Source organism: Phragmites australis, chromosome 9 (assembly GCF_958298935.1).
Source record: "Phragmites australis chromosome 9, lpPhrAust1.1, whole genome shotgun sequence".
In the NCBI taxonomy this organism is placed as follows: Eukaryota; Viridiplantae; Streptophyta; class Magnoliopsida; order Poales; family Poaceae; genus Phragmites; species Phragmites australis.
In genome coordinates this window covers 17,540,473-17,550,670 of record NC_084929.1, presented here as the reverse complement: position 1 = coordinate 17,550,670, position 10,198 = coordinate 17,540,473, and the positions used below count along the sequence as shown (strand labels likewise).

Sequence of the window (10,198 nt, the reverse complement as noted above, 5' to 3'; positions counted from 1 at the left end):
AGGATTATTTTCTCATATTTATCCTCTAACTTTTCTAATATAAAGTGTGGGATACTAAGTTTCTATTTATTTGATAAGAGATGGTAAAAGATAAATGTGTAAATATGAGAGATACAAATGTGAGATGATAAAAAATAAATATGTAAATATTATCAGACGATATAGAGTATAAGAGATGTATAAATACGAGGGACATGAGTATAAGATAAAAAAATAAAAATGTAAATATTATTTAATAATATAGAGCATGACCGTACTTAAAACACAACAATAAATAATATACAGAGAACTATGTTTGCACGATATAATAGGTCAATCGTGACTAATGAATATGGCACAATGGTGCACAAGGCACGACGGTACCGGGCCGTGCCGGCACCGTACGGCAAGTCCCAGCTCTATCTCAAACCTCTCGCGTCAACGGCTGGTCAAGCCGGCGCATGCCCTTCTCGCCCCGCCGCCGCCTCCGCTGCCTCCTCCGCGGCCTCCGCGCCATGCGCCCCTCTTCTGCGGCCCCTGATGCCGCTGCTGCCGCCGAAGACGACCGCCGGCCGTGGGAGCCGCCCTTCGACGCCTCCATGCCGGCGCCGCCCATCTCCTACCCCATCACGGACCTCGCCACGCTCGCCTCGCGCTCCTACCTCTCCGCCGCGGCCAACTTCCACCTCCCCTTCAACCGCGCCTCCGTCCCTGGGCCTGGGGAGCCGCTCCCGGCTCGCCGGCGCGTCCTGGTGTGCCACGACATGCAGGGTGGGTACCGCGACGACGCGGAGCCGCAGGGCGGGGACAACCCGGCTGCCTACGCGCTCTGGCACTGGCACCTCGTCGACGTCTTCGTCTACTTCTCCCACTGCCTTGTCACCCTCCCGCCGCCGTGCTGGACCAACGCCGCCCACCTACATGGCGTCAAGGTTATTTTCTTTGCCTGTATTGGTCTTAACTTCTTGACTTCTAGTTCGTCCTAGTTTGGTTGCTTGGTTCTCAGATTTGCTTGACTGGGCTTGCAAACGTTTCATTTTGGTGTTTGTGTGTGAAGGTTTTGGGGACGTTCATCACGGAGTGGGATAAAGGCGCGGAGGTTTGCAGGGAGATGCTCGCGACCGAGGCTTCTGCGCAGATGTATGCTGAGAGGCTCACAGAGCTGGCTGCTACCTTGGGCTTCGATGGTTGGCTGGTAATCCCTCTCATGATATCCTGTGATTTTAGGCTCTAAAAGTTCTATGCTTTGTAACAGCAATGATGGCATTCTTGTAAGAAAGTTGTAGTAGGTAGAGGGAGTGAAATGTTGTCATTTTGTGGCTAAATTGGAGTGCTGGATTATATATATTTTTAATTTGATTCTTGTTGTCGTTCTCGAACATATGCCTCTTGCTGATAATGGATCATCTTGCAGATTAATATTGAAGTTAAACTTGAAGTTCAGTTCATCGATAATCTGAAAGAGTTTGTTAATCATCTAACGAAGACAATGCATGCTGCCGTTCCTGGATCATTAGTCATATGGTAGTGTTTATATCTCCTACTGTCTTGTAAAAGCAAACATGATCAGTTGTAGTTGTAAAGCTTGTTTATGATTCTTGTCGGCTTTTACTTGGCTCTGCAGGTATGATGCAATCACTGTGAATGGTGAGCTAGACTGGCAGAATAAACTCAACAAATATAATAAGCCATTCTTTGATTTTTGTGACGGGTTATTTGCCAACTATACTTGGAAGGTAACCTTCTCTTCTTACTTTGCTCCCTTGCGAGCCCACTTAGAGTCTTGAATGATGGCCTGATGAAATTGACATGACAATTGCAGAAAAACTTCCCCCAAGATTCAGTTGCAGTTGCTGGAAACAGGAAATATGACATATACATGGGTATTGATGTTTTCGGACGAAATACTTTTGGTGGTGGTCAATGGACTGTATGTTTAATGATCTTTGCTTTTATCCAGCTTTGATGGTCCATTATTACCATTAAGAAATTTTTGTATCGTTAACTAATTACTTGATTTGGCAGCATTTGAGTGTAACTGTACAATTTTCTCACAGAATTTAGTGTTAACTAGAATACTAGATGCATGCACAGGATCTCAAATATTTTAGTTGAAAACATGCTGATTGTACAACAGTCAGATGATTACAAAAGTATCACACACACATCGTTTTGTTTTTGGCACAATTCAGTGTATGCAATTGAGTAAATGTAAAGTAGTAAACCATGCATTATGAGTCTTGACTACTTTGCTTTTATTTAAATGCATTGCATTCAACATTCTCAACTTCCGATTTATGGCTTACTTCCTATTTTGCACAGGATCTCAAATATTTTACTTAATCACTTTATTTTTTCATATTTTAGTTGAAAACATGCTGATTCTACAACAGTCAGATGATTACAAAGTATCGCACACACATCGTTTTGTTTTTGGCACAATTCAGTGTATACAATTGAGTAAATGTAAAGTAGTAAACCATGCATTATGAGTCTTGACTACGTTGCTTTTATGTAAATGCATTGCATTCAACATTCTCAACTTCCGATTTAATGCTAGACAAATATTGCCCTTGATCTACTTAAAAAAGTTGATGTCTCGACTGCCATATTTGCTCCTGGATGGGTATATGAAACTAAGCAACCACCTGACTTTCAGAGTGCACAAAATCGGTAATGTGCTGTTGACATCCTTCTGCTATATTTATATGCTCTTTTTGCAAAGTATTTACTTAGCAATAGTGCAGTTGGTGGGGCCATGTTGAAAAATCATGGGGTATTCTTCGGAGCTATCCAAAACAGTTACCGTTCTACTCAGATTTTGATCAGGTACTGGTACTAATTATATGAATTACTTGTCATAGCGGGTGTGGGAGTCAGTACATGTATGTACTGAGAATCTGGGAATGAGAATGCTTCACCTTTGGCATGATATGTGATGCAGCAGTTGGTTGCAAACCCCTGAACTCATAAATGCTGGTGCTCAATACCAACTTGTGAACATGAATAACATATTTAATACATGCCATATTCTACTAGGTGCACTCAGGTGCTCATACTCACTATTCATGTTCAGCAGCATGTATCTGACATTTATGTAAGTTTACCACGTTTTAAGGTCCGACATTCTGTAAGTTTTATACTGTCAGAAGTCTATCTAGGCTGCTCGCAAACTGCAACGATTTTTAACACATGCTATGATTGGAAACACCATATTTGATGCATAACTAGTCAAAAGCATCTGAGTTGATTGGCCTATGCTTTTTTTCCTGCACATCATCTATCTAGATTGTGCAGTTTCTCTGCCAAACGTCAACATTTGGTCTCTCCTTTTTCTTCCTTGTTGTAATATTGACGGATTCTAAACTTTTGACTTCCCTTAGGGTCATGGTTATCAGGTGTCCGTTGAAGGGTTGCAAGTCTCCAGTGATCCATGGAACAATATTTCTTGCCAAAGTTTTCAGGTAGCATGCTGTCAACATGTTCTGTTGAGCCATGTCTTCCACATATCGTTGTATATAATAATATACACACTGGCATCGGAACTTCGGTAATATGGTATATTGATATGTTCACAATTGTAATGCTAAATGTGGACAGTGTCATTGTCAGTTCTGTTCCTTAAAGTTGGCTTCTTAGTCATGAGAGTTGACATGTATCAAGCTATCCTGAACTTCCCTGTGATGATGTCCCTCGTTTTTTCAGCCTATGCTTAAATACACCGGAGATCAAGTTCAACTGCAAGCCTTTATGGAGTAAGTTCGTTTTGACTTTAGGTGAATTTTTGTTAATTATGTGTTTATGGAATTCTTGTATATAATTTCCATTTCTTATTTCTTAAACTAAGATGAAAAGGGAGGTGTCTGATTTAAATTAATTTGATAACCAATATTTGACTTGTCATCTACTTGCACTTGCATTTAGTAATCTCTTGAAGGTTTTATTGTGTAAATGAAAACTCATCTCGCTTTTAAGATGATACAAATTAGCATATCAGTAAAAAAACACTAAACAAGAGAGAATATGACCCCTAAAAAGTGTTGGAATACATTTTTTAAACTGTGCACTACCACAAATCCAGGCCAAAACAGGGGATTTTTTTTCCCGTCAGCTTAGTTACTATTATATGCAAATTTAAAAGCTTTTTGGGTCATGTCATGAATAACTTAGCAACTGTGAACAAATTTTATATCATTCTCTATGTAACATAATACTTCACACTATACAACATCAAAGCAGCACTACAGTTCATCAACCATGGTTTTATGTTCTCCATTTGTGCCAATCATACTGCCTATACAGTAGTATCTAATTTTCATTTACCGGACAAGCGAATTGGCTGTCAATTTCATCAGAGCATGCAACATTTATCTTCCTTGTACATTTCATAATATTTTCTTACATTATTTTCCAAATTAATAATCTGTTTCTTAAAATATTTTCCAATTTATAACATAATATTTGCTGGTTGCTTCATAGTTTCATGGATGAACCATACAGCGGAGGGTATTGTTTGACAATCAAAGGAAGTGTCCAGCAGAACATTATTTTATCAGAGCAGCTTTTTAATGGAGGACTTGTCATGGAAGATGAATCTATTCATCTATTTTATTCGGTGAGAAAAAAATTATTTACATTTATTACGTTACCTTAACTGTCTTCTAACTAATCATCTAATTCCTTGGAATATAAAACTGATTAAACAAGATTCTATGAAATGTTCACTTCCTGAATTACATAAAGCATATTATTGGTTATTGCTACCACCGTTGACACAGTCCCTGAATCCTTTTGGAGAAATGTGTACACAACGGCACTACATGTTCTCTTTCTCCTCAACGGAGCTTGTTTATTTCAGCCTTGTGATGCTGCATTCCTTTCTGGTGTTTGATTCAGGTAAGAGCCGATGCAAACTCTGCTGTAGGCTTGTCCCTGGACTTGGCATCTAGAAAGAAGGAAGGTACTTCAATTCTTGTTGCAGAGGACATAACAACATTCACCAGAAAGATACAAAATCACAAGTATGGTTCGTATGTTAAAGCTGATAAGGCAGAGCCGCATGGTCCAGATAACCAAGATTGGGTCCTTTACAAAGCTACTGTTCAGTCCAGTGCCGGCTACACATTAGCTGGAATTAACATTGTTTGTACATTGAAAATAGTTGGCAAAATCAGTCCAGAACCAGAGGATAGGATCTCAGAAGCAAATACAGATGGATCATCACCTTATCGTGCGTCCCTAGGCCACATGAGTATTCGAAAGACTGATGCAAATACAGAGTTCCCTCCAGCAGAATCATGGATAACTAAAGGCGAGTACATCTCGTGGTCAAGCAGTTCTAACACATCTAAACTTGTGAGTCTGAAAATCAGCTGGAAGCTGAAGACCACTGATCAACCATCATTCAGGAAGTACAACATCTATGTTGAGAATTTAACAGCAGATTCAAACGTGAAGGCATCCCGAAGTCATCTTGGAGTTGCTAGTGTCGATGCATTCTATGTATCGAATCTAGAGGTCTCAAGCGAAGTCACCAGTGTGAAATTTATCATTCAAGCATGTGCACATGATGGAAGTTGGCAAAAACTCGAGGAATGTCCAAAGTTTTTTTTAATTCCAGTTCCTTCTGAGTTGTAACGTTCATTTAATTCTTGTGTGCGCTTCCTTCAATTATTCTTTCATACGTATACAGTAACACCCACAGAATATTTTGTGCTACCCATATGAAAATAAAAGGACAAAATAATAAATAAAGCGCGTTTATATAGAAACTGCTGTGGTCCAATTTCTTCAGCATTGTCTTGTGTATTTATCTTAACGTTGGGAAAACACAAAATATGGCAACGATTGGAAGATATGGAAACGTTGTCACCCTTTCGGGCAGTGTCTCCGTGTTAATATAGGTGGGGAAGAGCCTCCTGTGTGGCATTACAGATTGCGCTAGAAGATCGCCGAGATCAACTCAAATAAGAGATACAATCCTACTCCAAGATTCTAAACAAAACAAACACAAGATTCTATCTCTATTTACTAAACAAATCAGATCCTAACCGATCCTTGAGAATCTCAGTGATCCTGTCATATCACATGTACAGTCCTACTTTCCAACACTCCTCAATCATAACTTGTATAAGTTAAGATTGTGTTTGAAACTTTCTAACTTCCGAACAATGAGGGCTTTAGTAAAGTCATCTGTAATTTGATCTTCAGAAGATATAAACCGAATATCTAGACACGTGTCTGCTACTCGTTCTCTCACAAATGATAATCAACTTTAATATATTTTATTCAAGCGTAAAACACTAGATTAGCAGACAAATAAGTTACTCTTAAATTATCACACAAAAGACATGCTGACCTTGATTGAGTCACACCAAGTTCTTCAAGAATAGTTTGCACCCAGATAATTTCAGCTATAGCATTAGCAAGGGACTTGTATTCTGGTTCAGTGCTAGATCTGGATATTGTAGCTTGTTTGCGAGCATTCCAAGATACAAGATTTGATCTCAAATATACAGCAAACCCTCATGTAGATCATATATCATTTGGACATCCTGTCCAGTTTGTATCAGAAAATGCACTCACCAAAATAGAAGGAGACTTATCGATTTTAAGTCCCAAAAGCCATAGTTTAAGAAACATATCGCAAGATTCTTTTTATTGATGTCCAGTGTAAAGATGTTGGTGCATGAAGAAACTGACAGGCCTTATTAACAGAAAAAGTAATATCTAGATTAATTAACGTTAAATATTGTAAAGAACCAACAATACTTCTGTACCTTGTCAAGTATTCATTGCTCAAGGGCTCACCTCGAACTATTGAGAGTTTCTTTGAAGTTGAAAGGGGAGTAGTTACTGGTTTACAATGTTTCAATATTCCAGCTCAACTTAGCAATTCGGATGCATATTTTTCTTGAGAGAGAATAATAGCATTTTCAGCTTTTTTCACTTCTATATCCAAAAAATAATGCAGATCACTAGGTCTTTCAAAGCAAACTTATGCTTCAGATCTCTAAGGAGAGCTTCAACTGCACTATCAAAAGAGATTGCTACAACTATGTCATCCACATAGATTAGTAAACATATGATAACTCCATTTTTGTTATAAATAAATAACGATGTATCTGTCTTAGAAGCACTAAAACCAAGTTTTTGTAATTTTGTACTGAGCCTAGAGTACCATGCTCTACGTGCCTGTTTCAAGCCATATAATGCTTTATGAAGTTTGTAGACATATTCAAACCAAGAAGAATTCTCAGACTCAGGTAGTTGCCTCATATATACTTCCTCCTCAAGAACACCGTGAAGAAACCCATTCTTAATATCAAACTGCTGAAGACACCATTCTCTAGAGATTGCAATAGACAATACAATTCGAATGATGGCAGCTTTCACAACAACACTAAAAGTGTCATCATAATCAATACCATACCGATGTTTAAAACCTTTTGCCACTAGGCGTTCCTTGTACCTATCTATTGTCGCATCAACTTTCCTTTTTACTTTGTAGACCCATTTACAATCTACAATATTGCTAGTCCCCTTTGCTAGAACTAAGTGCCAAGTTTTATTTTTCATCAGGGGAGTATATTCTTCATCCATAACCTGCTTCCATTTGTTATCACTCATTGCTTCCTATAAATGCTGAGGTTCCCCTGTGGCACTAAAAAATTCATACCGTATTATACTATCAATAAAGGTTGCTGGTTTAACAATATTATTCCAAGAATGAGCAACAAGCCGTGACACAACTGGTTCTCGAATAATTATGCTTGGATTTCAACAAGGAGGAGAAATTTCGTTACTAGGGCCACAGATATCTGCAACAACACTTGTTACTGACTCCCAAGCCGTACTAGAGTGTTGTTGCGTAGCGTCAAATGATGAGGAAACTGACCACTGCAATAATTCCTGAAACGGCTGCTGGCGACGTTGACTTCGATGTTGATCACGCGCAGACACAGACCGTCCAGCAGACAAGGACAACGCGGGAGCAAGAGAAACTCACCTGGGATCAGTGCCGTCGGGATCCCCTGCGGCTCTGTGATCCATGCCTAGTGGTTGCATCAAATCAAAACCCCCTCTGGTTCTTCTCCAATATTTTCTTCTTGATCAACCTGTTCAGCGACCTGTCCAGGGACATGCTCAATAATTCCGTTAGCACTGTTAGTATCTACTGTACGTTCCCCAGTTTGACTGGAATTTAGCGAAGTTGGATGAAGAAGAAGGATTTCCGACTGAAGTTGAGTGCCTGCATTTGGATAAATATGTGCAAAGGGAAAGATAGTTTCATCAAAGATAACATTTCTTGAAATATAAACTCGGCATGTATTGATATCAAGACATTTGTATCCTTTATGGAGGCTACTATATCCAAGGAAGGCACATCTCATGGACCAAAATTAGAGTTTTCTCGTGTTATAAAGACGTAGATTTGACCAACAGGCACACCTAAAAACATGAAGAAACGAATAGTTGGGTTTATGATCAAATAAACGCTCCATAGGAGACTCAAAATTGAGAATTCTTGATGGTAACCAATTAATGAGATAGGCAGCAGAAGAAAACACTTCATCTCAAATTTTTAGAGGCATGGAGGCATGAGCAAACAAGGCTAAGCCAACCTCAAAATGTGGCGATGCTTACAATCAGCGCATCCATTCTGCTAGTGAGCATGCAGATAAGAAACATGATGGGGAATTCCTACACTTCTAAAGACGGTGTTTGAGGTTGCAATGCAACCTTGAGAACTTTGCAATGCTACTTCCAGTGGCTTGCTTGCAGCAAGTGGGGGTGCCAAGACATGCAGCATTGTTTTGTGCTTATGCTATCACCCTGTCAGGACCTCGACCTCGGGTTCCCCTGTGCCTCCTGTATTAGTCCCTGGATCAAGTAGCTGGTACACACATAATTCAACAGAATAAATCAAATACATACTTTGAATAAAATAAATAAAATAAATACATGGAAGGGGCAAAAGATGGTCTTGTGGATAAGGATCCACAACAGACTAGCCAGGCAGAAACGCCTACAATAAAGTAGAGCAAAACAAGCAGAACAATCCAATGCCACAGACAACTCGGCTGCGAGCATGACCTTAAACTTCTTCTCTTTAACTTCGTCACGGTTGAGGTTGATCTCCATCTCAACAATCTGAAAGCGGCAAGACTGAGTATGGAATGTACTCAACAAATCCTATACTACTTTAAGGGGTTGATATATGCATAATAAACGAATCAAGAATAAGGCTTTATGGTATAGTTTTAAGTGTAAAGTAGGTTTTATGTATGTATCCAGTCATATTTTCTATTGTTAACCTTTTGATACAAAGGTAAATTGGTAACAAAGCTTTTGAAATAGTTTTAAATCCAAAAAATAGTAACAAGTTATATATGGGTGTTTTTTATCCTGTGAGGGGCTACACCTCGCTCCGCAGTCCCTTTCATCATCTCTGGTGTACCTCTAGTACCACACAGCTCCTGACGGATTGAGCTAGTAACCATATCATATGGACATCTAGTCCACACACTTACTCATCAAGACATACGCACCTGAAATCTACTCAAAAAGGTTCTACATTCGCATGTCCATGACCATGGACACAGTTATTCAAATAGGTTTACACTATGTAGAGGTTGTACACTATACACACGCGATATGCTCAGCCTCCAATCATCTTTCCATTGCAAACAGAGGAGCGAATCATACCGAGACACTTCAATCACCTTTCCTGCTGAGCTTTGCTACGAGATTTACCACCAAGTACTAGAAGTCTTGTACTGAATGCCATGTTTCATTTTTAAGCACTTGTCGATCTTTGCACATTCAAACAGAGGGCCAGATAGTCACTTGACTACTTGTTGCTCTCAGCCTCCTAGTATGATGCCCAACCCAGTCCAGTGATAAAAAAGTCAAGTCATGCCCATATAGGACGGATGGTTGCACTGAGGTGGCTTAAGCATGGCGACGAAATGACTCAGTCCTTAAGCAGCCAGGACAGGTATATTCCGACAATGAATACCACAAAGGTAACTTAAGCCCCCAATAGCATCCTCTACCAGAGTACTACTCTACCTACCCCCACCAAAATAGTTTTCACCCGTTTTACACACCCCCCTTCATTTCCCATATGATATCAAGGATTTTACAACCATCACGGAATTCACAACCATCAAGGATTCATGGCACATGAATTAATTTTGACAAACGGTGAACGTTA

General features: G+C 39.5%; 1 protein-coding gene across 4 annotated transcripts; it reads left to right on the top strand.

The window, feature by feature from the left end:
* The first annotated feature begins 312 nt into the window (after window positions 1-312).
* On the top strand, window positions 313-5,627 carry LOC133928701 (cytosolic endo-beta-N-acetylglucosaminidase 1-like). 4 transcript variants are annotated; one of them, XM_062375149.1, is made up of 11 exons: window positions 324-911; window positions 1,037-1,174; window positions 1,394-1,503; window positions 1,604-1,715; window positions 1,802-1,909; window positions 2,540-2,652; window positions 2,727-2,808; window positions 3,378-3,443; window positions 3,685-3,734; window positions 4,459-4,594; window positions 4,876-5,627. In XM_062375149.1, exons 1-11 carry the CDS (start codon window positions 441-443, stop codon window positions 5,614-5,616), a joined length of 2,127 nt encoding a protein of 708 aa, XP_062231133.1. In that variant the 5' UTR covers window positions 324-440; the 3' UTR covers window positions 5,617-5,627. The 4 variants fall into 4 exon arrangements, with proteins under 4 accessions (XP_062231132.1, XP_062231133.1, XP_062231134.1 ...); XM_062375150.1 differs by having other exon boundaries at window positions 3,363-3,443; window positions 4,480-4,594; XM_062375147.1 differs by having other exon boundaries at window positions 325-911; window positions 3,363-3,443.
* The last annotated feature ends 4,571 nt before the right edge of the window (window positions 5,628-10,198 follow it).

Coding starts and splice junctions, on each gene's coding strand:
- LOC133928701 (XM_062375147.1), top strand. CDS start 441: ATGCCCTTCTCGCCCCGCCGCCGCCTCCGCTGCCTCCTCCGCGGCCTC. Junction 1,504..1,603: donor CCTGGATCATTAGTCATATG/GTAGTGTTTATA, acceptor TTGGCTCTGCAG/GTATGATGCAATCACTGTGA. Junction 2,809..3,362: donor TCTACTCAGATTTTGATCAG/GTACTGGTACTA, acceptor GACTTCCCTTAG/GGTCATGGTTATCAGGTGTC.